At 39.2% G+C, this 26858-nt stretch overlaps 1 protein-coding gene across 3 annotated transcripts in view; it reads right to left on the bottom strand.

Annotated features, from left to right (window-relative positions):
• Positions 1 to 925: 925 nt before the first annotated feature.
• NET1 (neuroepithelial cell transforming 1) overlaps positions 926 to 26858 on the bottom strand; it is a 61769-nt gene continuing 35836 nt past the window's right edge. Inside the window, exons 1-10 of one of the 3 annotated variants that reach the window (XM_021696689.2) lie at positions 12735 to 12964; positions 6907 to 7014; positions 6289 to 6456; positions 5832 to 5894; positions 5462 to 5558; positions 5047 to 5123; positions 4112 to 4369; positions 3319 to 3489; positions 1854 to 2040; positions 926 to 1513 (exon numbers count right to left, since the gene is read on the bottom strand). In XM_021696689.2, coding sequence (XP_021552364.1) covers positions 1107 to 1513; positions 1854 to 2040; positions 3319 to 3489; positions 4112 to 4369; positions 5047 to 5123; positions 5462 to 5558; positions 5832 to 5894; positions 6289 to 6456; positions 6907 to 7014; positions 12735 to 12827 — 1629 coding nt within the window. In that variant the 5' untranslated portion in view covers positions 12828 to 12964 and the 3' untranslated portion in view covers positions 926 to 1106. Of the gene's footprint in view, positions 1514 to 1853; positions 2041 to 3318; positions 3490 to 4111; positions 4370 to 5046; positions 5124 to 5461; positions 5559 to 5831; positions 5895 to 6288; positions 6457 to 6906; positions 7015 to 12734; positions 12965 to 26858 lie in introns of those variants that run through there. The other 2 variants (XM_044915550.1, XM_021696690.2) reach the window with 2 other exon arrangements.

The following is a 26858-nucleotide window of genomic DNA, read 5'->3' on the forward strand; positions in this document are numbered from 1 at the left end:
TTCACGTTCTGGTACAACCAGACATTTTTACTTTAAGACAAAACTACTCTCTTAGGCCCTCTTTTTTGTGTGTGTGTTTTTTTCCTATACTTATTACCAGTCAATTGCCTTCCCTCTTGTTTTTCAAACAACACTAAAACTTCCAACAAAAACCTTACGGCATTTTTCTTTCAGTAGTCCAGAATACACACAGTCATTTCATGTGTATCCACCACTCTGACATGCTACACTTTAAAAACTGCAATTTTCTTAATTGGCTCAAAAACAGTATGGCTTGGTTTCACTTGGTAAAGTTAATATGATTTAAAAAAAAAGATATATATATATATATATATATACACACACACACATACATACACATTTTTAATCAAAGAAGAAAAATACTTTAAAGACATGCCAATTTGAAAAGGCAAAGGCATCGAAGTAAAAAAATAAAAGCAGATACTAAAAACTACTTTACAAATTAAAAAAATTAAATAATTGGCAGGTTAAATGGATGAAAAACGAGGAATGTGCAGTGAAAAACAAATATAAGGCATTCCAGTTGATAAAATGGAAAACTTACTAAGTTTTATGCTTTGTTCTCCAAGGACTTTATGTTTCAGTGTTAAGTTCTGAAATCATAAGCATATATTGCATGATGATTTTAGGTGCCAATACTACAATTTCAAATTCTGCACACAAAGTTTATCAGAAAAACACTGGTAAAATCCCAGTATTTGCAAAACTTTAGTTTTTGGCAAATATTTTAAATATCACAATTGGTTGGTATTAGAAAGTCATAATGAATGCAGAAAAAAGAGAACATCCATTTCATAAATATTTCATTTGATTAAAAATACCAGGCTTGCATGTTCTAAATATCTGGGGAAAACATCTTAAAAAAAAAAGGCTACAGTATAACAGTAATCTGCATGTATCTTTAGCTGCCATTTAAAAAAAAAAAAAAAAAGGAACCACCACCAAAACCAACCAAAAACATAGAAAATGTTAAGACTGGTATTAAGTAGCCCTGCAATGCTCCCACGCTCACATTACAAGAAAAAACAAACTGTACACATTTATAAATAAACAGTCTCTCCACCAGTTAATACACAGAACTTCCTTTATACCAGAGTCTCTTTCTGTTTGCCACTGCACTGGGCTTTGTCTCTTGCTTTTCGGAAGCTAGACTGCGTTTGGTGAAATTTCACACTCTTCGTGTCACCTGCTGTGTGCACTGGGGAGCCGCATTCTGAAGCGTCTCCAGCAACTTGGACCTGAGTCCCACTAGACACCGTGGACGCCCTTCTCAGGGCTCGGACGTTCCCGGCAGAGGGGTCGTTCTCCTCGCACTCCTCGTGGAGCTCTGGCAAACCCTGCAGCTCGGCCGGGCTGGTGGCCTGCTGGAAAGGAGCAATGGCGGTACGGATGCAGTTGAACCACTGCTGTTTGTGGAACACGTCATTGGCCTGCAGAGTGTGGGACTGGCCTGGAGAGGGGTCTTGGAAGCGAACTCTAAAGATATTTTTAGCTAGAAGAATAAAAAATGTAAAAAAGGCTTTTTATAGAGTTTATTGTAAAATAGAGTCAGCATACTATCCTAATATGGGCGGGGGTGTTTTTATCCCAGGCCCATCTATCAGGCAGATACATTCAATAAGGCCTACCCGTTACTTGTTAGATGCACCTGCTGGTGTCAGAGCACCAAAGCGCCTGACAACTGTTTCAGGGAGTGGAACAGGTACAGGACAACGGAACCCATTTCATTTACAGTTTTTTGTGTAGGGACAGAATTCTTAAAGATTAAAACTAAATTCACTTAGGTTCTGAGTTTCTGTTTATGTAAACTACTTTAAAGCTTATATTTTTACCTTTATCTGAGTTGCTGAAAGCCCCTCGAAAGGACCCTCCCATCCTCACATCTCCATCCTGCAGGTCTTCCAAGACCAGCTCTTGGACAGGGATTGGCTGCCGATAAACCTGGTAGGAGTGACGCTCATTTCGTGTAACAGGCCGAGTCAAAACCAAAATGTCTTGAAACAGGAATATGTAAAGTTTCTGGAGAAACAAGAAACAAATACGTCCTAAATGTGAAACTTTGTGATTTTAAGTGATTGAAGTCATCCTTACAAATGACCTCATAAAGACCATGATTTCAAGGCTATGCATGTTCTACCTGGAGAGCTTTTCTAATCTCAGACTATATAAAACCTGTTTTTATCAGTGTGTAACATTAGATTAAGCAGCAGCTGAGTAAACGCTAGGCACCACAAAGACCTACCAGTAGTAACATGTCTGGGAACACCAGTATTGTATACCATAGCTTTCTAACAAAATAAGGATTAAAAAATGCAAGCTGCTAAAAATGTTAATGGTTCTATTTTGTCCCATACAAATGTAAGCCTTTATAGGACAATCAGGCTTCAAGATAGAAATCAGAGATGTCAGGTTTCAACTTTTTCCAAAAAGAACCTCAACTTATAAATACAGCTTCTGGGGCGGGGAGGGGGAAATAGGTGATGGGGGTGAAAGACAGCACTTGTGATGAGCATCGGTGATGTATGGAATTGTTGAATCACTATATCGTACACCTAAAACTAATATCACACTGTATGTTAACAAACTGGAATTAAAATAAAAACTTAAAAAAAAATTGGGCTTCTTTCTGAAAAGCACCCAATGAAACAAAAATACCATTCCATGGGGTGCCTGGGTGGCTCAGGTCATGATCTCAGGGTCATGAGATCGAGCCCTACATCTGGCTCCAAACTGGGCATGGAGCCTGCTTGGGATTCTCTCTCTCTCTCCCTCTCTCTCTGCCTCTCCCCCAGCTCATGTGCTCTCTGTCTCAAGTAAATAAATAAATCTTAAAAAAAAAAAAAATTCCATGCTTACATTTAGTTCTAGCAGATACTTTTATAATTAATATTTAAAAAATAAGTTTGCTTTCATTCAATCTACTGTAAAAATTGGTTAGTAGTGCTAAAAGCTACTTCCATTACTATAAACTTCGAAAAATTTTTTGGAGGACACGCTTTTTAATTATGAAACTAATAATTTAAAGGAACCCCTAGCCAAACAAGTTGATTTATGCTTCAAAACTAAAAAATAAAGTATAAACCATTTTCTACCAAGACATTTAAGTCATTCTGTCACAAAAGAAACCAAAGTTTGCTTTATCAAAGCTGTTAACATAAAATAAAAACCAGTAACCTTTCACTGTGTGATGAATTTATTTTAAAACCTGCTTCATGACTTACGCAGAAAAAATTAAACAAGGTAGGAAGATGAAAGTAATAGCTCACTTCATATTAGTTAGTGTGAAAATACACTCACATGTCCATTTTTATTTTTCAGCTCCCCATGGCAGAGCAATACTTTGCTTGCTTCAATTCTAGGATCCTTTTGCTTTTCATCTAGATACTCCAGTTTGTCAATGTAATACTGGCATTCTGATTCACCTTTCTTCAAGTTGATATCAGAGAGAACTCCTTGTATTATCAGTATCTAAAAATTATCAAGAAATCAATGAGGCATTTTCAGCAGGGCTGTTTCCCTGTAGGGCTAAAACATGATATTAAAATTACAGGATTTTAAAAGCTTGAAGGGACTGGGGCGTGTGGGTGGCTCAGTCGTTAAGCGTCTGCCTTTGACTCAGGTCATGATCCCAGGGTCCTGGGATCGAACCCCGCATTGGGCTCCCTGTGCACTGGGAAGCCTGCTTCTCCCTCTCCCACTCCCCGCCCCTGCTTGTGTTCCCTCTCTCGCTATCTCTCTCTGTCAATAAATAAATAAAAGTTTGAAGGGACTCTAGAAATCAGATAATTCAGTCAGTCCCTTCATTTTACAGATGAAGAAACAGCCTCAGCCAAATTGGGTGACTTGCCTGAAGTCACACAGCTAGCTAGTGGAAGAGATCAGATATTAGAATCTAGTCTTTTGATTACAATATAAATATAAAATGCGTTACGTCTCTATTGCTTAGTGCACTAGCGTATTGGGTACTTCACAAAACAGAACGTTTCACCATGCTGCACTATGCGTAAGATTTGAGAGTATCACTGTATACCTTTCTAAGGCAAGCTAATATACAAACTTGAAAAATGTACAAATAATTTACTGGACTTACAGCTTCCTCCAGAGGCTGAACATCAGGGTGGTCTTTTGGAGTGTGTCTAAGAATTTCTTTTAACAGTAAAGGGTATTTGACCAGGCGACTTCGAGGAATATCTAGGAAGCTCCAAAGATCTAGTTTTCGACTGAAGGGAGACTCAAGACATCGTTGGAGGAAGTCTTGGACTCGTGGATCCTGTTTCTTTTGATCAAGAAGAGCTTTGGCTGCCAGCTGGTTACTACAGTAGCCTTTGTAAGCATTCAAGCCTGGCAACTGAAGAATAATAAGAGAAAACATGGTATGATATGTGTTTTTGTGAAAACAAACACAAAACTTACAGCTAATTCTGAAAGTTTAAACAAGCTGTGAAAATTTCCTTGCAGATGATAACAGGGGTAGGGTAGTGTTCTGAGCCAACATCAGAATGTCCTTTTCTAATTTCCCTATAATTTGACTAAATCCAACTAAAGACCCATGACTTCTACTTTCTCCCAGCCTCAGTTAGATGCTAGTCTTCTATATTCTCAGGGCACCTGAGTTCCTCTACCACAGTCATCACCAACCTTGAGACTGCTTATGTACTTGATTATCCTCTCACTAGATTATCAATGTGGAGACGTCTTTCACCACTGAATCCCCCGTGGTCCCTCCTAGAAAAGCACCGAGCATCTAGCAGGCACTCAAATGTTAACTAAGGGAACAAAACACATAATGTGGGAATTCTGTCTAAAGAGGAATATATTTTTAAAACAAATAAATCCCTATCATTCATGAAGTATTTTTTTAAACACTGTAACTTCTTACAGCTATATAATTTTGTTCAGTTTTAATGCCTTGTTTATCTGTTTTTAGAATTTAGTTACTAGATCAAATAGATCTGCTATTCAACACAAATGACGAGTACGGCATATATGTATAAAACTATCTGGTGTAAGCAACTCACTACATACCCAGTTCACAAGAATGTGACCAATTTGCTCCACTGTTCCACCAGGTTTGGTCGCTTCTCCTATTCTTGTCAACAAATCTGAAATGCAAAAAAGCAGGAATACCAATAACAAATTTATTTAAAAAAATAATTCAGCACTAAATTAGAAGTTTAGATTCAAAAAAACTTGTGTTGGGGCACCTGGGTGGCTCACTCGGTTAAGCATCTGACTCTTGATTTCAGCTCAGATCATGATGGCAGGGTCGTGAGATCAAGCCCCATGTCGGGCTCTGCCCCGGGCATGGAGCCTGCTTGAGATTCTCTCTCCCTCTGCCCCTTCCCACCCCCCCGGCTTGCCCTCTCTTAAACAACAACAACAACACTAATTTGTGTTAATGCTGTTCAGATACTAATGAAAATTAAATAGCATATCTTACCTTCATGGAGAGGTATGTAAGCGTCCAAATCACCAAATATATGGGTGAGTTCCTCTTCTGACATAATAGACAGCTTTAACATAGGGTCATGGTAGGCCTATCAGAAGGGGAGAAGTACGTCACCCAAAAAGATCAAGCAAATAAAACATGATGAGAGACCTTCCTTGAACGCAAACATGACTAACTATATAAAAGCTAAGCGTGGGTTCTATTTGTTATACATAAAAGAAACTAAAGTATATGTTAATACCCAAACAGATTCTCTTACTGATACTCATATTTGAAGAGATTTAAAGCCATATAGAAGTTTATAACTTGTGAAATATAATTTTTTAAAACTAGGGCATGTGATAAAAAGTTATTTACTGACCTTTCTTGCAAGCTTGAGATCCTCAATTAAATCCTGTTCACCTCGGGACATTTCATATATTGCCTAAAAAGAAAAAAAAGATCCAGCAAACATTATAGGTCATTCCTTCCTTTGAGAAAGGAAAATTATATGCAATTGATATTTATCATTAATTATTTAACTGACATTTTGAAGAGTGTTTTTTAAAGTGATTCCGTCTGAAAACTGTAATTCAAAATGGAGTCTCAAATAAGAGGATGCCATGTTTTACAACTTTACTCCATTAGAGTTAACTCTGATGACCACAATTCATTACAATGTGTTGTGGATTACCACTGAGATATTAAAATGCTGCTGATTTTTGCCTCAGGCATTAGTCTGCTATTCTTCTGACAAAACATGTTTTAAAAAACAGGGACAATTTTTTTTTTTTAGTATAAGCCAATACATATGGCCTTGCTACTGAATGCCAGCTTACCTCCTGACGTTTGATTTCTTTGGTAGTTAAAGACTCTTTCATACTGACATCTAACATCTCTGACCACAGGACACTGCTTCTCCTTTTGGCAGGTGTTGGAACTGTGGATCTGCTTGATGACTTCTGGGCAGAAGCCGGGGATCTGCTGTCACCACGAAGGGTAAATGACTTAAAATAAAATAAAAAAATTAAAAAAAAAGAAAGAAAAAAGAGGTGAACAAAAGAGAGATTCAAAGGATATAGTAATTATTCCTTTTTCTTAAAAAAATAGACAAATTAAAAACGAAGTTCTGAGAATTTCTCAACACATAAGACAATCATTTGTCCAAGCTTCAATCTAACATTCTAAAATATTTATCAGCCAAAATTATGTTTTTGGGAATAAAAACTATCTAAAACTCTGCTTTGAAAGAAGATGTAACTTAATATAATGTATTTATATAAATATAAATACTGTTCTAGTAAAAATATTCCTTACTAGCATGTTAAAAAAAATTTTATGTTTAAATATAATAGTGTAAAACTGTTTGTACAGCTCAAAGGAAAATACAAATTTTAGGCTTCTGTAAAAAGCCCCCTTACTACGTTACTCACCTTCCAGCCCCATCCCTTGCTCACCTGAATTGTTTGACCAAAGCGTCGGACTGCTCCATTTCTTACAGGAGAGATCAAATTTGCCAAGGATGTGACCCGAGCGAGAGGTCGAACTCTTTTATTGCTTGGCTCCTATAAAAACAAAAACAGGTTACACTAAATGTGTGTTTAGGTGTAGTGGTTTCAAACAAGTTTGGACAAAGTTGAACACTCTCAAAAACCAATACTGGTACATTATAAAATAGAGAAACAGGACACTCTGAAAATGAATGTTGTCCTTTATTGTTAAAATACTAAGAACCCTATTGAGTAACAGTAAATTATTAAAAAAATTAATGGTATGAGAAAGACCAGCTGAATATCACTTTGAGAACAGAACAAATATTATCACTACACAGAAGAGAAACTAAAATGAAAACAAAGACATTAGATTCCAGAATCCTATATAACTTTTTAGTTTAATATAGAGTCACTTTTAAAAAGTACCTGATTATTATGAAAAATTTCAAACATACACAAAAATGAAAAATAGCATAATGGATCCCATGGACTTATCACTCAGCTTCAGTAGTTTTTGGTGTGAGAATGTTTCATCTATTTTAAAGCAAATCCCAGACATCGTATCATTTCATTCTTAAGTACTTCAATTAGAGAATAGCTTTTAAATGAACATATCTGCCACTGGAACGGGCCAACTCTGAAGGCAGAGCATCCCTGTCACGGGAGGTATTTAAGCACAGGCAGGACAGGGTTAGGCGAGAACTCGGGCTCTGGGATCAGACTGACTGGGTCCAAATCCTGGTTCTAGCACTTGCTAGGGAATATCCTGGGCCTCAGTCTTCTCATCTGTAAAATGCGGTTAATATTAGACCTTCTCATATAAAGTTGTTATGAAGATTAAATAAGATACTTTTAAGTGGCTTGAACAATGCCTGCAACACACTAAGTTTCTGCTATTACTAACATTCTTAGAAATATTTCCACTTACTACATAAACACTGGGATTTATGAATAATTAGGTTCTCTCTCAAACATTTAATTTGTTAACTTAAAGGAAAAACGTATACAAGTTGAGAAGAAATAGTTATTCTACACATATTGTCTCAAAAATAATAGGTTAGTAAACACATCACTTAAACATTCAAGGATCTCAAAACTTTACACATCACATTCTAATTTTACTGCTAGGGAAATGGAGGTATAGCATTAGGTGACTCCTACAGCTACTGAAATAAAGAATATCAGGTCTGTCTTTTACATGTCTAAGGAATATATTTATTTGTATTTGGTGCTTTTGACAATTGTGGCATACTTGACAAAATAATTCTGATAATTCAGAAGGATATATAATTAAAAATCACCTTAAAAATAAAATAAAGATAACACGTAAAAATAAAATTACCATTTAAAAATGACAGATGAAACATTTTTTCTAAAAATTCTTTGATATGACTAATGTCATATAAAAAAGTAAGGTGTGAGAAAATGGGAGTAAAAATCGTCCCCTTAGTATAATTTAAGAATAAAATGGCTGAAAGAGTTACAATTCTCTGGAAAGAACCTTCCATGATTTGAATCTTCAATGACGCAAGGCCTATTACAGCTCCTAAAGGTACACATTCCTATCAGAAGGGAACGTGACTTACTAAGTAAAGAGACTGGGCAGATAACCAGCTCAGATCTTTGAAGGCCTTAAGAGGTAGAGTTGTAGATCAACTCTCTCCCACCAAAATAATTAACCCCGAAGTAAAACTTTGAATATAAAACCACTAATATGCAAATGTTAAATGAACTAAAAAAGAAACCTTCAAGATACGTAGTAAAATGACACACTGTGTGGCCAAGGACATGTGCAGATGCCTTTACAACATACATCTGTGCAAGACTGAAGTGACACATGCATGGGCAGAAGGTCTGGCAGAAGGCATTCCTTTCTATTTAGTAAAGACAGTACAAAGAGTCTTCTGTTTGAGTGGAGATAGAATTACCTCCTCACAAAGTAAGATATGCCAACGCTAACTAGAAACAAAGCAGTTGTCAGAAAGTTCTGTTCTACTTTTTGGAAACAGAGGTTAATTCCTCTTCCCTGTTTAAAACATAACAAAGTTGACTTCCTAATAAGTCACAAGATGAATCATTTCAACTTAAAACGTCTTTGGAAATGTGCTCTTCCCAGTGAACTTGAAAAGTTAGTTTGGATGGGAGGAAAAGATTTTTGGATCTATTTTATTATATTAAATCACGTTAATGATAAAAAATTCTTATCTTTATAGCATCAGTTACTGTTCAACTACTGATTTCCTGGTAACTCAAAATTATGTGATGTTTAAAGTTAAAACTACAGAATTTAGATTTAGATAGTTAAATGTTAAATATATCTAAAACATCTTTCTGAAATTAATATGGATTTTGTTTCTGCAGTCCATTTAGGGTGGCAGGACATTTACACTGAGCAGTATTTGGTGGTTAAGTATGTTCTACAGTCTTTTAGAAAGCCATCTATCTCCCATCTTCACAAAGGATATGGCAGTCTTAGGAGTTTATCTAATCTAAACGGTCTTGGTAAGAGCTCCCGGCTAGCTCAGTCACTAGAGCACGAGACTCTTCAAATGCCCTGTAAGTAAGTGCAGTACTAAATCAGGAAATGGGGGTGGGGTGGGGGGTGGATACCTCTGTACTTTTCACACATGTTTTTGGGGATCCAAAAGTAAAGGCCCTACTTACTGCCTTACTAAAAGGATATATGTGATGAATGTTTAGGAGACAGAACACAAACTTTCAGCAGATGTATTTCAAGAGTATGAAAAATTTTAATAACTTAAAAAGTGACTGAAATGTAAAGCTGAAGATGGTTCACTTCTAACCTTAGGATACACATACAGTATTTGAGAAAAAAATATCACACAGAGGAAACTTCTGTGGCAAAGTGATATGGATTAGGCAGTCATCTATTATATTATAGGGTCACCTTAAAGGTTGGGACAAAAATTTCTTTTAAAACACAGGTTAGGATTCCACCTATGTAAGCTATAACCAAAAGGAGTTTTTCTTTAGAGATCCAGATGAATCATCTGGATGATCTTGGTTTGGTTATTAAGAACCTAAACATTTGCACTGTCACAAAACTATTTCAAAGCCAAAGTTTTTCGAGAACTGGTGTTACACCCACACCTGCCACTTTGCACACACAGGATGCAGGTACAGTGTTTGGAGGTGAGGAAGGGAGAGAGGGGTAGAAGTCTACCTCTCTTACCACTTAAAATAAGGCTTACAAAATGGTTTTGTTGCTGCTGTTGTTTCTGTTCTGGAGTCCTGTTAACAGTGTCATGGTGAATACAAAAAGCTTAGAGAGCAGTGCAGATGGTGAAACTATATACTCTCCTCAAAAGATACTCTGGACATCTATGAGAATAAATAAGGAATACCAACAAGTTTTCCATACACCAGAACTTTCTCTTGTAGCCAATCTTTCACCAGGGCCAAAGTTCACAGAGATGGAAAAATACCCCAATACCTCTAACATAAATTTATGTTGTTTGTTTAGGTTAGGTTTTAACCAGACTACCTAGTTTAGCCAGGCAATCACATGCATTATTTTAGGGTATCTGCTTTTAGGCCAACTTTTTAATCAATTTATTTTACTAATCCAGTTGTAAACGAAAATTGTTAAGATGGATTTTAAGTCTTTTACTGGGATGTATCTTGCACATAAAAACAAAAGCACGGAAAAACTGTTGTGAACGCAGGTTTTTTTGGTAAGAACTTTTTTGCTACTAATGATGTCATGAAAGAGGGTAGGCTAGGAGGGTCTCTTCTATAGTCAACCAAATCAAGACACTTAAAAAAAAAAGAAAAAAAGAAAGAAAAGAAAGGAAGGAAGGAAGGAAGGAAGGAAGGAAGGAAGGAAGGAAGGAAGGAAGGAAGAAAGAAAGAAAAGAAAGAAAGAAAAGAAAGAAAGAAGGAAAGAAGGAAAGAAAGAAAGAAAGAAAGAAAGAAAGAAAGAAAGAAAGAAAAGAAGGAAAGAAAGAAGAAAGAAAGAAAGAAAGAAAGAAAGAAAGAAAGAAAGACCGACCAGTATAGGGGCGCCTCGCTGCCTGAGTCAGTAGAACATGTGACTCTTGATCCTGGGGTTGTGAGTTTGAGCCCCACACTGGGTACAGAGTTAGTTAGTTAGTTAGTTAGTTAAATAAATAAATAAATAAATAAATAAATAGTAGTTAAAAAGAAAAAAAAAAACCCCAGTATATATTTGGGCTTATTTGTTTGGGTTACTGGATACATAATCTTCTCTCTTTAGCAAGAACTTTAAGAAAAAAGAAAAAACATTTATAAAAACATTTATAAAAAAAAAAGAGTTATGATTACATAGGATTTCTTCCCTTTCTACTTAGTAATAGAAATAGTCAAATTTAGTCATTTATTTAAGGATGTTATTGCTACTACTAAGAACCTGACAACATTCCCAGTGTTTTAAATCTTTGGAATAAAGGTATGCCAGAAACATGGCCAATGCCTGATACCAACCAAAAAAGACTAGTTCCTGATGGTCCAAAAGATGATCAGTTTCAATATTTACACTGATGACCATGTATGACTTGCCCTACTCAAAGGAAATGCTTACACATTTTGAGAAAACTGAAACATAAAAGCAAAAGCCAAAACCAAACAGAAAAACAAAAACCAAAGTTAAATTATACCAAATGAAAGCATAACTCCTAAAGATGGCAGCTATTTCAACAACCAGAAGGTGTGTGTATGTACGATACAGGGCTTTACTGAGGTATACAACAGGCTGCACATATTGAAAATGTATAATTAGGTAAGTTTTGATACAAATATATAGCCACAGAACTATCACCACAATCAAGATAAGAAGTATATAGTTAATTGAACACAGGAACACTATTTCTGTCCCCTAGGTGATAATGTAGTATGTACCCTAGGGTAAGCAGTACAAATAGAATATCCATATAGTATTAAATCAACTGTCAAAATTAAATGAAATGGCACAAAAATCACTTGACTTATTTTGATAAGTGTTCATAAAGACTTTTAAAAACCATAATGACTTTAGAAAATTAAAGCAAGGAGGGGAGAAGTAATCTAAATAATGGTTTGGTGGTTTAAATATTTTAACATATTTTCCTTTACAAAAAAACAAAGTTGCACAAAATAAACTTATTAGATGTGGAAAGAAAAATAAAAACAAGCACTAGGTCTGACAGCATTTTAGTTGCCATTTGTTCACTAGTGTGAACTTGGAAGGAAGGGATTCTTATTTTCCTTTTACCCCGTAAGGCAGTTCCTCAGACTAGGTAATATAAGTGCAAGTTAAAAAGAACAATGTACGGGGCGCCTGGGTGGCTCAGTCGTTAAGCGTCTGCCTTCGGCTCAGGTCATGATCCCAGGGTCCTGGGTTCGAGCCCCGCATCGGGCTCCCCGCTCGGCGGGAAGCCTGCTTCTCCCTCTCCCACTCCACCTGCTTGTGTTCCCTCTCTCGCTGTGTCTCTCTCTGTCAAATAAATAAATAAAATCTTTAAAAAAAAAAAAAAAATAAAAAAAATAAAAAGAACAATGTATTAAGCATCAGAAATGTGACCAATTTAACCAAATTTAGTAGCATACACATTTAAAATCTGTGTACACTCAAGCTATGCTATGTATAAACCTATCCATACAGTAGTTCCTAAACCTCTACAATAGAGGCAGACACATTTCAAACCTGCATAGAAATCAGAAGTCCTACATTTTAACACGCAGTGAGATAGAAAGTTAAGTTTAGAATCATCCTGTTAATAAACTGAAAAATCTACAAAGTTCCGTGGAATCAGAAAACCTTCCTTTGGTCTTACCTCTTGTTCTCTGAAGGACTGATTATTAACGTCCAGGACTCGTATAGTCCTCTTGATGGGCAGGAGACCTCCAATCTCGTCATGAGCCACCATGCTTCCCCCAGTGCCCCCGCAAACCCTCACAGTCGTTGGGAGCCGAGCACGCCCTACAGCGAGGCACCACCGGCAGGCAGGCTTCCCCTCCAGCGCCCGGCCCCCCAGGCAGCCATCGGCCCCTGCCTCTCCCTCGCGCCGTGCCGACTGCTCTGCGGCAGCGGCGCGATCCACCCAGACCTCGGGGCTCCGGGGGCGGGGCCTGCGGACACGTGACCGCGCTTAACTGACACCCGCACATCGAGGCTTCTCCCTTGCCTCCTGCAGGAGAAAGCTCTTTCTAAGAGGTTTGGAATTTCTACAGCAACTCAAGGCTCAAGGAAACCTTAGGTTAATGTAAGGCTTTTCCTGGCTTAAAAAGCATTCCGGAAGGGAAACTAATTGCTTATCTAGGTTACCTACTCTGGTACTCCGCCACAGACAGGGATACTTTTTCTCTAAAACCCTATCACCTAGAAAGGAATTCAGTGGCGGAAACTTGACAACTTCAAGTAAGAAAGCTCTAAGTCAGATAACCAGGGCGCCTGGGTGGCTCAGTTGGTTAAGAAAGCTCTAAGTCAGATAACCAAAGAAAAGCCTGGTTACTCAGGAACCTTTTAGTGCGAGCATATTCACCACCGTGAGAGCATCTAGGCCCTTACTCCGCCCTTGGGACCGACCGGCAGAGCGGGCACCGCGGGCACACTTCAGGTCACCCCGTTGGTCAGGTGGCTCTCCCACAGGGCTGTGGGGCAAGAACTGCGCTACCTCAGATTTCAACGTCAGCACTGCTCAGACTGAGAGGCACATATCTTTCCTGTATGCTTTAAAAACTTGCTATCTGACACCATAAATACAAAAAAGGTGATTTCGAATAATGGGATCCTGCTCTATTCTGAAATGACTCATCTTGATAGAGTCCTAAAAGAGTCAAAAGGCCTTATTTAAAAGGTAACTTGCGGAACGCCTGGGTGGCTCAGTCGGTTAAGCGGCTGCCTTCGGCCCAGGTCATGATCCCAGGGTCCTGGGATCGAGTCCCACATCCGGCTCCTTGCTCAGCAGGGAAGCTGCTTCTCCCTCTCTCTCTCCCTCTGCTTGTGCTCTCTCTGTTAAATAAATAAAATCTTTAAAAAAAAAAAATAAAAGGTAACTTGCACTTGACAGGTAGAGAAATGAGGTCCACAGAGGTAAAGTAACTTGCCCCAACTTACGCATTAGGGACAGTCTCTAAATTCTTTCTTTGGAAAAGCACCACTCATGTTGGTTTGATAGGCCTGCTAAGAAGCAGACTTTCTTCCTCAACAGAATGTACTATATTCTATTTTGAAAGGTAGGATTTATCTTCACTATATACTACTATGAATGATATGATGCCAGTAATTTGCAAAAAAATTTCTATTCTCAGGATTTATTAGGATCAGAGAAATCTGAAAAATCTATGTAGGAGGCACTATTCTAGATACTGTGGATGATATAAAAAATAGATTTCATATTTGCTCCTAAAGTGCTAATAGACCATTATGTAAAAGGAGGCTACACAAAGAGATAACTCATAAAAGACAGCTTTTGAAAATTCCCAAGTTGTACAGCTAGCTAGTAAGTGCCACAGGAGTTCAGGAGGAGAAGCAGCTTCTAGCAGTCTTCTGAGCAGAGATGGGGCTGGAAAAGATGCTAGAGAAGACACTGTAAGATGTTATTTGAGTGGTGCCTGGAAGGCCATGTTATGTTCTTCATAGGCCCAAGTAAGGGAAAACTGCAAGGATTTCCCAGAAGAGCATGAAGGAGTAAGCTCACAGATTGTGGTCATGGGCTGTGGGTAGACAGATGAGCAGAGGATTTTATTGAGCCCATGAGAGATAACAGAAGTTATGTTGTAAGCTGATCTATCAGATGGTTTGAAAGATGACTGGGAATATAATGCAAAAATCACAATCAGTTATCAAGAAGTTGGCCTAAGGTAGGGTCAGTGGGAAAGGAAAAGGATATATGCAAGGGGCAACACACTGAGAAGTCAAAGATGCCTACAATTTTAAAGTTAGGAGAGGTAACTGTTAATACATATAAAGAAATAAGGAAGAATGAGCTTTGAAAGAGACTTCTGAGTTTCATTTTTAGATCTACTGAGGTGGTGGAAGAACATGAAAATGAAAATACTGAGCTAGAACTTGGAGATGCTGGACAAGGACTTGAAAGAAGCCAGAGGGCAGATTTAGACTGGGGAGTCATATACATGGGGATCAGAGTGGAAACTAGGAGTGAATGAGATGCTTGGGAGAGAAAATCTGGACAAAAAGAACAAGGGTCCAAGGATCTAACTTTGGAGAGATGCCAAGGGAGAAAGATTTTTGCAAAAGGAATGGTCAGCAGAAAAGAAACATAGCAAGATGCCAGGGAAGAAAAGGTGTTAATTACAGCAAAAAGATTAAGAAGGGTAAGAAAAGATGCAGGGACTTAGTGATTACAAGTTTAATGAGGACCTGGAGTGTGCTAGTTCAGTGGAATAAAGACAGAAGATAAACTAAGGAGGCTGAAGAGTGAATAGAGCAGAATAAATAGCACAGACTATTTAAAATGACAATCTACAAAACAATTTACTAAGGTTTGCAGGACAGTGTAACTTCTTACAGGAAGCGTCAATGCTGCTTCTCTATAAATACCAATGTATTTTGTATTCAAGATGATGATAATTAATCTTTTTGCTCTGAGACTTGTTTTTTTTTTTTTTTTAAAGGATTTTATTTATTTATTTGAGAGACAGACAGTGAGAGAGCGAGTGAGAGAGCGCGCGCACAAGCGGGGAGGGATGGAGAGGGAGAAGCAAACTCCCCTGGAGCCCCATGCAGGGCTCGATCCCAGGACTCTGGGATCATGACCTGAGCTGAAGGCAGACACTTGACCGACTGAGCCACCCAGGCACCCCAACTGCTCTGAGACTTTAAAAAAAAAAATAATGGTGATTGGTTATATCTCATCATCTATCCTTTATTACCTGACCACACCTGATCACACATATGTGGATATGTTTGGCCTTAAGGATGGCTGACTATGTGCAGAATATACAGCAGTAAAGTGGAAGTACCTTAGAGATCATCGGAGCCAGTTCCTTAATTTACAGATAAGAACACTGACCTGCTAAGCCCTCAAAAAGAGGCGAGGCTAGAACCCAGGAGACTGGTTTAGTTTCATTGGTTCAAAATGGTGCAAGTGAGGCCAATACTTGATGGCCACTGAGCTTCATAAGGGAATACAGGCCTTACACTCAGGGAGAGTAGGGAAGAAGCTGCTAGGGTGATCTCACGGGTCTGTTACCTGACATCTCTATCTCTTTCCACTGTTTTTCTATTTAGTTCTGAAAGAGGTAAGGCCAAGGAGAAGGGATTTCTCTCATTTCTCTCCTTTAGCTGAGGGCCCAAGAGGTAGAGAGACAAGTCTTATAAATGTAAAAGCTGAAAGCCTACAGGAGCCACATAGGGTTTAATGGTGATAGTCACAGCACAAAAATCCCAACTCACCAACCCTAAAATCTTCGTTTCATTTTGAATGTTCAGGGTTGTGGTCCAAATATAATTTAGACAACTGTAGATAGCATCTAAAAAAGCAACAATGAACACAGGATGTTCAATGAGCACCCTGAGTGATGAGCCTGAAAGGATCTTGACACCAACAATGCTCCATAAAATCAGAGGGCTGAACAGGTCCTTTGAGGTCATTAACTCATCCTCCTCTGTTTTCTTAGGAGGAAACTGAAGAACATCAGTGAAAAAAGAAAAGGAAAATTTGTGTCCTTACCCTGTGCTAGGAGCCTCATGCGTGTTACTTAGCCAGCTTTATGAAGTATGTGTTATTAGGACCATCTTACAGAGGGAGGAAGCTGGGACTCAGACAGTGTAAGAAACAAGTCCAAAGCTGCAGAGTTAATCAGTGGCTGGACAGGCTTGAGTATGGTCTACCAACTCCTGTTACAGCACAGCCCCCAGGTGAGACGGGAAATGCACCGCCGTTAGCATGTTCAGCGCACACTTGGTGCACAGCTGGTGCAGGCCAGCCTTCTGTGAGTTGGGTCTCCTGGTCCCAGCTAGTGTTTGTGAAATAAATGGGAACACTTTACAGAGAAGGAAATCATAAAAAAGTTGAGAGATTATTTGCCTTATAGCCTTTTTGTAACAAGGCAGTTAAGTAAAAAGATAATAAAATAGTTCCTGCTGCTTCAGTTTTAGAGGAGATCCTAATTCAATTGCTTAATGTTATTCACAGCTTATTAGAGCATGACTTATAAATATTACAAATCGTATAACTGAAGCACAAATTGGTTAAGTATCTTTTCTTTGTGTAGAAAATCTAGAATTTATAAACTTAAAAACTGAGTTTTCTAGGAATAATAATAAAGCTCTGTAAAAGATACCAGATTTGGGGAAAATATGGGTTTCCAAAGACCAGTTATAGTTATAACCTCTGTTCTTCTGCTTGTATGGAGTCTTCAATGCTTTCTTTCCTAAAATACAAAGATGATAAAGAGAACATTGCTTCCCTTCTATAGAGGAAGGCTACCAACCTTTTTTCCTCCTTTTAAGGTGAAATCAGAATTCTGGAATTTAGACAAACTAGAGCTAAAGAATAATCATTACTTTTTCTGGTCTGGATATTATTTGTTTTTATTTACTTTTGTCTGGAATCATAAGCAACTGGAAATTAGGCGAGGAAAGCCCTATTATGGGAAAGAGAGAACAAAATCTAAGCTCTCTGCTGCCCTCTGCAGGTAATATTGTGAAATGCAATTGCCAACCTGCTTTTTCTCAGCTTTGTAATTTTGTTTATAAGGACCTTATGTAGATGACTACATAAACAATCTTAATCTGCAGAGAAATATGGATAACAGTACAATCTGTTTCTTCAGCCCTTGTGTAGCTCTCATGTTTTCTATTACTAAATTAAACATGTTTAAAAATCATGTAAGTGTATGAAAAGTTGCCACAGTTCACAGAAGTATTTTAAGGGCTTTTTCTATATACAAGAAAATATGTTCTACTTTAAGACTCTAGAATTTGGGGTGCCTGGGTGGCTCAGTCCATTATCTGTCTGCCTTCAGCTTGGCTCCCTGCTCAGTGGGGGGTCTGCTTCTCCCTCACCCTCTCCCTCTGCCCCTCCTCCCTGCCTGTGTTCTCAAATAAATGAATAAATCTTAAAAAAAAAAAAAAAAACCTCTAGAATTTAAAATTACAAATAACTACTATGTATCTCACTAAAAATAGCTCAGTTTAAAAGAGAATTTTAAATCTTACTAAAAAAGCACTGATTCAAATATGAACAAAATGAAACTTCTAAAACACCAGAGTTCCAAATTTATTTAGTAACTAGTTAAAAACAACAAAAAGGTGGGGCACCTGGGTGGCTCAGTGGGTTAAGTGTCTGATTCTTGGTTCCGGCTCAGGTCATGATCTCCTGGTTGGGAGATGGAGCCCCGCTGGCTCTGTGCTCAGCGGGGCTCAGTGGGGAGTTTTCACCCCCTTCCCCACCATAAATAAATAAATCTTTAAAACAACAAAAAGGCAGTTACATTTGGACTCAATGAATATGAAAGAAGTTGGTAATGAAGTTATGTGTAGATTTGAATTTTAAAAAATCTTCTGGATTAAACATTTGACTATCTCCAAGCTTTACTAAGAGCTTGGTTTGGAAAAAGATCAATTCGGATCTTTATACTATTAGCAAGACTATAAACAGAATACCTGACAGGCTAAGAAGTCTGGTATTAACAAAACCACGGTTCTTTTTGCAATAATAATACAAACAGCAAATAAAATGGGGTATTGGTACTATTAGTGGTGACTTTTATCTCAAGTACATAGGATAGCAAGTAACTTCCAGTATAAGATCGCTTAGGCTTGTATAACAGGATGTTGAGTGGGATTTTCCACGTTTGCCCCTGAAACTCAGCTAAGGCCCAAACCTGAAGACAAATGGTCCTGTGTCCTGTGCCCAGCCTCCTGTTTCCTCAGCCCATTTTTACTTCAGTCATTGCTCCAGCAACCAGCTGTACTAGGTCGCTCTTGCTTTCCACTCTGGGCTTCTTGAATACTGGAATGTGGCATTTACACAGGTACCTGGTAGTGTGAGAAATAAACACTCCATGGGGTAGCCATTGACTAATGGAGCACAGGGGCTGGTGGATAAAAGCTCCCTCTTCAGTCCCTTCACAAGACAATTCTGCAGTATATCTTACATGGCTCTTCAGAAGGTTCCAGCAAAAATAAGCCTCAGTTGCCCAGTGGTGACCAGCTTAAATGCAGACACTTGGTATTAGCTGCCTCCTTCTGTTTCAATTCCCCATTCCCTGGGACCATACCTCAAAACAGACTGTCAATGAGCTCACGTCTCAGGCTGATTTCTGGAAGGAACCTGGCTAGGACACTGAAACTGAGCTTGGCCCTGGAGACTATAGACACACAGAATGAGATTCTGGAACTGGGTCCCTCATTGGAAAAATGGTGTAAGGTCTATAGTTACTGATCGGTACGGATGGAGTGAAACAATGGCTCATACAGCGGTTGTGGCACATGAACAACATAGGGGGTTGATAGCAACTGCAAAGGTTGTAGAGTTGGCTGGCTTCTGTTAATTGCTTTAAAAGCTTTGAAAAAGCAGCTGGTAACTTTCATAATGTTCTCAGAGTCATTATGGCAGCAAGGGCCAAGTGGGAGCCCCTGAAATTCTAGCCCCTACACTGGAGCCAGGATAATAAATAGAAGCAATATTGCACACCAAGGGAAAATACAGAGATAGTCATCAAAATTACAGCAGGCAGGAGTGATAGTCTCCACCCCATTTCCATTCAATTAATCTATAGGCCTCCTACAATGAGATGGACTGTGATGGCTAACAGTGGACTACTGTAAACTTAACTCAAGTGGTAGGCTTAATCTCAGCTATTGGGCAAGATGTAGATCCTTTACTGGAATAGATCAAGACATCCTCTAGCATTTGGTATATGGCTATTGATCTGGTCTGTGTGTTCTTTTCAATTCCCATTAGTGAAGAAGATCAAAAGTAGTTAGCTTTTACTGTGGGAAGGACAGCACTTTCTATCTCATATCCTGAGGCTGTTAACTTTTCTGTTCTGTCAGAGTCCTAAAGGACGTTGCGATCCACAGAACATTATGTTAGTCCAGTAAACTGATGACATCAGTCAAACAGGACTTGGTGAGCAGGAAATGGCAAGTATTCTGGACACCCTAGGAAGTCAAATGTATGCCATGAAAATTCTGGGGCTGCCACATCAGAAAAGTTTTAATAGGTCCAATGGCCTGACGCTTTCTGAGATCTCTCCTCCAAGGTAAAGAACAGTTGTTGTACCTGCATTCCCTAGCACTAGAAGGGGCACAGCACTAGGTAGGACTTTACCTGTATTTGGAAATTCTGCTCTGACCCATTAATGGAGTCATCTCAAATGCACAGTTTTGAGTGGAATCCAGAGCAGAAGTCTCTGTAGCAGGTCTAGGCTGTGGTGCAAGCTGTCATACTGCTCAGACTATGTGACCTAGCATATTTGCTAAAGCTAGAGGTCTCTATGGTAGACAAAGAGGCCGTGGGATGTCTCTGGCAAAGCCAGGAAAAGAATCGCAATGCAGGTCCCTAGGGTTCTGAATCTAGGCTATGCTTTCCATGGCAGGAAACAGCCTGCTGATTTCTGGAAGGAAATAGCTATAGCAGCCCTACTGAAGACTGAGGACCTGCCCACGGGACATCATGTGACTAATGCAATCAGAGCTGTCCAAAATGAACAGGGTCAAGCCTGCCAAGTCACAAGTTTGGGCAGGTACAGTGGCAACCTATTATATGATGGAAATGGTCTATTTGGAATTCGGCCTGAATAAGACCAAAGGGCATAAGTAAATTACATAAAGAGATGTCCCCAACTGTCCCAGTACTCTGATAGTAGCCCTTCAATTCTTCATTTGGTGGTGGGAGTGGGGGTGGTTCTTGGTAACCAACTGATAGAGGAGAAAAACTTGCCCTAATTCCTGGGTAGATTAGCTTCATCTGTTGTTATGAGCACTATTGTGGACCCCCCTACTGTACTGCAGTGCCATTTAGGGATAATCCTAAAGGAGAGTGGTACAGGGAAACAATTCCAGCAGGCAGAGCTGCAGGCAGTCGTCCAATTTATATGGGGGGGAGAAAGGGCATGAAGTACAGATATATACAGGCTCCTGAGAAGTGATGAATAGCTTGGCTAACTGCTCAGGGGCTTGGAACGAGCAAGATTAAAAAAAAAAAAAAAAAAAAGGCTGAGAGGATTTTTGGAAAAGAGGCATATAAATGGACGTATGGATTGTGCACAACGTGGGAGGATCTTTGTCTCCTGTTATCAAGAGTACAAAGGTACTAGTGCCTCAGAGGCACTAGATAAAAACAATGATTTATCCTGTGCATATCGACAAGTCTCTCTCCTAAATCACCACAGCACTTCTGGAAGAGCCCCACAAAGAGTGGCTGTAGCACAGGTATGAAGGGTATGTGTGGGTCCCCCAGCAGGGGCCCTCTTTTACCAAGACTGACCTAACCACTGCCACTGATGAATGCTGCACCTGCCAGGAGTTGAGAAATGATGTTGAAATCCAGCCATATAGTCCCATTCCCTGGGCAGACTTGGTGGCTAGTTGAGTACATCAGACCCTACTTCTACAGTGGGCAGTGATTCACCCCTGCTACAGTGGCCATCTCCACTGGACGCTGAATTTCCTTCTCGATCTTAAGGGCCCCTGCCAACACCATCATCTAAGGGCTTGCACAGTGCCTGCTCTACTTGCATGAGATCCTACACAACTACATAACACTGCCTCAGACTTCAGGACCCATTTTATAGCAAAGGAGTTACAACAATGGAAAGATAATCACTTGATCCACTGGTTCTTCCATATTCCCCATTATCCAGAAACAGACAGCTTAACAGAATGATGGCATTGTTTATTGAAGATGTAGCTATTGCAGCAGCTCGCGGTTAAAATTCTGCAGTGTTGGAACACTGTCCTTCAGAATGTGATACATGTGAAACAGCCTATATATGGTGCTTTGTCCTCAACAGCCATCATACTTGGTCCTAAGAATCAAGGGGTGTTAGAATTGGTCCCTCTCATCATCACTCCCAGATGTGGTGTTTCCCAGGTACAACCTGACTCTGTAGTCACCAAGACTCAAAAAAGGTAAACAAACTAGGGGCTCAGACCCCTCAAGGACAAAGGTGGGGCAAGTAACTCAGACCCACTGAAGTGGTGGCCAAGGGTGAAGGAAATCTATTCCAGTGGTAGAGGAGGAAGATGTTCTTCAGTTATGGCTCTGGGTAGCAGCAGACAGCGTGGCTTGTTCCTCTGTGTCAGAACATGCAGAGATGGCAGCTGGCCACGACGCAGAGGCCTCTGTGACAGGTGGGATTTAAAGGAGTATATGAGCACATCTCTACAGTGAGTGTACAGTATCAAACAGCATTTGTATCCTCCTCCTCCTCACATTCCCTACTGCTACCCTTTGATTAGTTGCACTACAAATCACTCTTTCTGCCCTAGGGCTTCTTGAATGTACAACCTACAAATATGAGGGTATATATATATCCTACAGGGAATCTGGACCAACAGGGGATGGGGCCAGTAGAGGAAACTGCTCCTCCTCTGCCTGTGAGGATGCTCTATAGGACTCCTCAGAGGCCCAGCTGCCAAGTCAACAACTTGCCCTGGAACATATTTTTCCTCCTCTTCCTAGTCCCTTATTTCCCCAGATAAAATATCTACATACAAGCCTTGCCTCAGGTTCTACATTCTGGGGGACAACCAGACTAAGACACCCAAATTTCTTTCTTTCTTTCGTTCTTTTTTTTTTTAAAGACTTTATTTGAGTGAGAGAAAACACGAGTGGGGGGGAGGGGCAGAAGGAGAGGGAGAAGCAGACTCCCCACTAAGCAGGGAGCCCAATACGGGGCTCAATCCCAGGATCCCAAGATCATGACCTGAGCCGAAGTCAGACGCTTAACTGAGTCACCCAGGTGCCCCAAGACACCCATATTTCTTTTTTTTTTTTTTAAAGATTTTATTTATTTATCTGACAGAGAGAGAGACAGCAAGAGCAGGAACACACGCAGTGGGAGAGGGAGAAGCAGGCTTCCCGCTGAGCAGGGAGCCCGATGTGGGACTTGATCCCAGGACCCTGGGATCATGACCTGAGCCGAAGGCAGACGCTTAACGACTGAGCCACCCAGACGCCCGACACCCATATTTCTAATTTGAGGAGGCATAAGCAAGTGGCACCAGCCACCAGCTCAGGGTAAGAGGAACCTATTATGGGTGGTGGAGGAGTAGAACGTGTTTCAGTTATGGCTTCCCTGCAGGATTTACTCATTAGAGCCTGATCAGGGAATGAACCATTCATGCCCACTACAGTCATTTCCACTTCATCAGAAATGGAATGAGAAACAAAGCTGTTGGTATGGGCCTGTAGTTTTCCTGGAAATAGACTATTCTCTCCTCTCTCCAAGCTTTCTTTCCCTTAGGGACTTTCAAGAGGAGATAGGGCCAACATGGCACTGACCCCACATGAATTTCTGGCTTCTCTAGTACAAAGAATAGAGGTGAGATTGAGGGCATGGTCTTGCTGGGATGGTTGCATCCAGGTGGGCAAAGAACAGCATGTATTGGAAGGGCTCATGGTATGCTACTTCCTAGAGGGCATCCAAAAGATGTGGCTAATCTTGCAATAGGCTATCAATACCTTGGGGAGTTTCACAGGAATGGATCCCAAATTAGCAGGATTTGATGGAGCCATTACTCATTCTCACTGATCCCATAGAGGATGAAATAGAACAGAAGTTACAAACCAAAATGAAAAGGACTGTAATCTCATCCAGTAAGGTAAAGAGACTCGATCCTATTTCTCCTTTCTCCCTTCGAGGAGTCTGGGTCTCAAAAAGGTGGGAAGGAGATGCATGCAATAAACCGAATACATGTCTCTTCTACAAATTTCTAGGGTTACAGACAGATATTACCTGCAGACAGAATGCCTCCACTAGAATGTAAGCTTCATGAGGGCAAAGACTATGTTTTGTTCTCTGAGTGTCTAGAAGGAGCTCAATAATGTAAGAATGAATGAATGAATGAAGACTGAATATGCTGAGTGGAGAAAAAAGGCTATGAATCAAATCTGAGATTAACATTTTATCATTAAATACAGAAAACAGAGGCTTAGAATGGTTGTATAATTTACACAAAGTAACACAAGTAGTAACACACAACTGGTTAAGTCCAAAAGTCTGCAACTTCTGAACAAACTTTATTGGCCCTAGCATAATTTCATTTGATTTATGGTTTATTTTATATTAGTTTACAGAGCAAACAGAAGGATATGTTAAAAGAAATAGAAGTAGGGCGCCTGGGTGGCTCAGTTGGTTAAGTGACTGCCTTCGGCTCAGGTCATGATCCTGGAGTCCTGGGATCGAGTCCCACATCGGGCTCCCAGCTCAGCGGTGAGACTGCTTCTCCCTCTGACCTTCTCCCCTCTCATGCTGTTTCTCTCTCTCTCGCTCTCTAATACATAAATAAATAAAATCTTAAAAAAAAAAAAAAAGAAATAGAAGTAATATCCCCAGAAGGGTAATAGAGGAAAATACATTAATGAAATTAAAGACTATTATGGGAAAACAAAACAAAAAATGAGAGATCTTGAAAATAAAAAATATTGTCAAAATTTTATTTATTGCCTAAATAGAAATGTAAATAGGCTAACTAGCAAAATAGTCACTAATAAGGAATTAACAAGCTAGAAAATGAAGTTGAGGAATTCTCCCAAAGAATAGCATACAAGATTAAAGAGATGGAAAGAATAAAAAAGAGTTCATAAACATATAAAATGATTCCAGACTTTGTGAAATCTTCCTGAGTTCTAGAAGTAACAACTAGAGAATAAGAGGATGAAAATAATCTAAAACTGAGATTTCCAAGGCATTTCTGAAATATATATAATTCTTTAGAATTAGAGGGTTCAAAAAAAAAATGCCAAACACGATGAACAGAAAATTTAATGAAAACTCTCGAACTATAAAAATATTAAATAAACGATCCCATCAAAAAACAAAAAACAAGAGACTAAAAAAAAAAAAACCCAAACCCTGCAACATACATGATAAATCAGAGGCTAATATCCATACAACATAAAGAAGTCAAGTTATTTTTCCCTTTTTTCTCACATTTAAAAAATTGTGATGAAATACACATAAAATTTACCATTTTAACCATTTTTTAAAAATATTTTATTTACTTGAGAGAGAGTGGGCAGGAGAGAATATGCGTGGGGGGAGGGGCAGAGGGAGGAGGAGCTGGACAAGGGGCTGGATCCCAGGACCCTGGGATCATGACCTGAGCTGAAGGCAGACTTTTAACCGACTGAGCCACCCAAGCGCCACCAATTTTAACCATTTTTAAGGGCACCATACAGTAGGCAGGGCTCAGAAGCATTAAGTACACTCACATTGTTGTGCAACCATCACCACCATCGTCTCCTTTTATTCTCTTTCTTCCTAAATAGAAACCCTGTGCACATTAGACTGTAACTCCCCATTTCCCCTCTCCCAAGCCCCTGGTAACCACTATTCTATGTTCTACCTCTCTGAATTTGACTGTTCTAGGTACTTCATATAAACAAACTTATACAACATTTGTCCTTTTGTGTCTGGCTTATTTTGTTTAGCATAATGTTTTCAGGGTTCATCCATGTTGTAGCATGTATCAGAATTCAATTCTTTAAAGTTGAATATCCCATTGTATGTATGTATCACATCTTGTTTATCCATGAGGAAGTAATTCTTTCTATTCCTAGTTTGTTGTTGTTGTTTTTAATGAAAGGGTGTTGGATTTTGTCTAATGCTTTTTCTGCATCAATTGAAATGATCATGAGGTTTTCTCCTCAATTCTGTTAATGTGGAGTTATTACACTGGTTGGTTTTCATTTGTTGAACCATCCTTGCATGCCAGGAATCAATCTTACTTGGTCTTAGTAGACAATCCTATTAATATGCTGAATCCACTTTGCTGGTATCTTCTTGAAGATTTGTACATCAATTCTTATAAAGGATATTGGTCCGTAGAGTTCTTTTCTTGTAGTATCTTTGGCTTTGGTATCAGGGTATTGCTGGCCTCACAGAGGGAGTTAAGAATTGTTCCCTCCTCTTTAATGTTTTGTAAGAATTTGAGAAGGACTGGTATTAATTCTCCTTTAAATGTTTGGTAGATTTCCCCAATGAAGCCATCTGGTCCATGGCTTTTCTTTCATGGGAGGTGTTTTGATTACTCACTCAATCTCTTTAATAGTTATAGGTCTATTCAGATTATCTCTATGATTCAGTCTTGGTAGGTTTCTAGGAACCTGTCCTCTTCATCTAGGTTATACAATCTGATAGCATAAAATTGTTCACAGTTCTCTCTTACAATCCTTTTTATTTCTGTAAACTGGTAGCAATGTCTCCACTTTCATTTCTGACTTCAGTAATCTGAGTCTTCTCTTTTTTTCCTTAGTCAATTTACCTAAAGATTTGTTGGTTTTACCTTTACAAAGAACCATATTTTAGTTTCAATGATTTTCCTCTGTTGTTCTATTCCCTTTTTAATTAAAACCCACTCTAATCTTTATTATTTCCTTCCTTCTGCTAGCTTTGAATGTAGCTTGTTCGTCTTTTTCTAGTTCCTTAAAGTGTGAAGTTAGGTTGCTGATTTGAGATCTCCTTTTTTATTTTTTTTTGAGAAAGAGTGAGCGAGCACATAAGCAGGAGTTTGGGGGAGAGGGAGAGAGAGAGAATCTTAAGCAGGCTCCAAGCCCAGTATAGAGTCTGATGTGGAGCTTGATCTCACAACTCTGAGATCATGACCTGAGCCGAAATCTAGAGTTGGATGCTTAACCAACTGAGCCACCTAGGTTGCCCCAAGATCTTTCTCCTTTTTAATGTAAGAGTTTATAGCTATAAATTTCCCTTTCAGTTTTTTGCTGCATCCCACTAGTTTGGTATGTTATGTTTTCATT

Source organism: Neomonachus schauinslandi, chromosome 5, assembly GCF_002201575.2.
Source record: "Neomonachus schauinslandi chromosome 5, ASM220157v2, whole genome shotgun sequence".
NCBI lineage: Eukaryota > Metazoa > Chordata > Mammalia > Carnivora > Phocidae > Neomonachus > Neomonachus schauinslandi.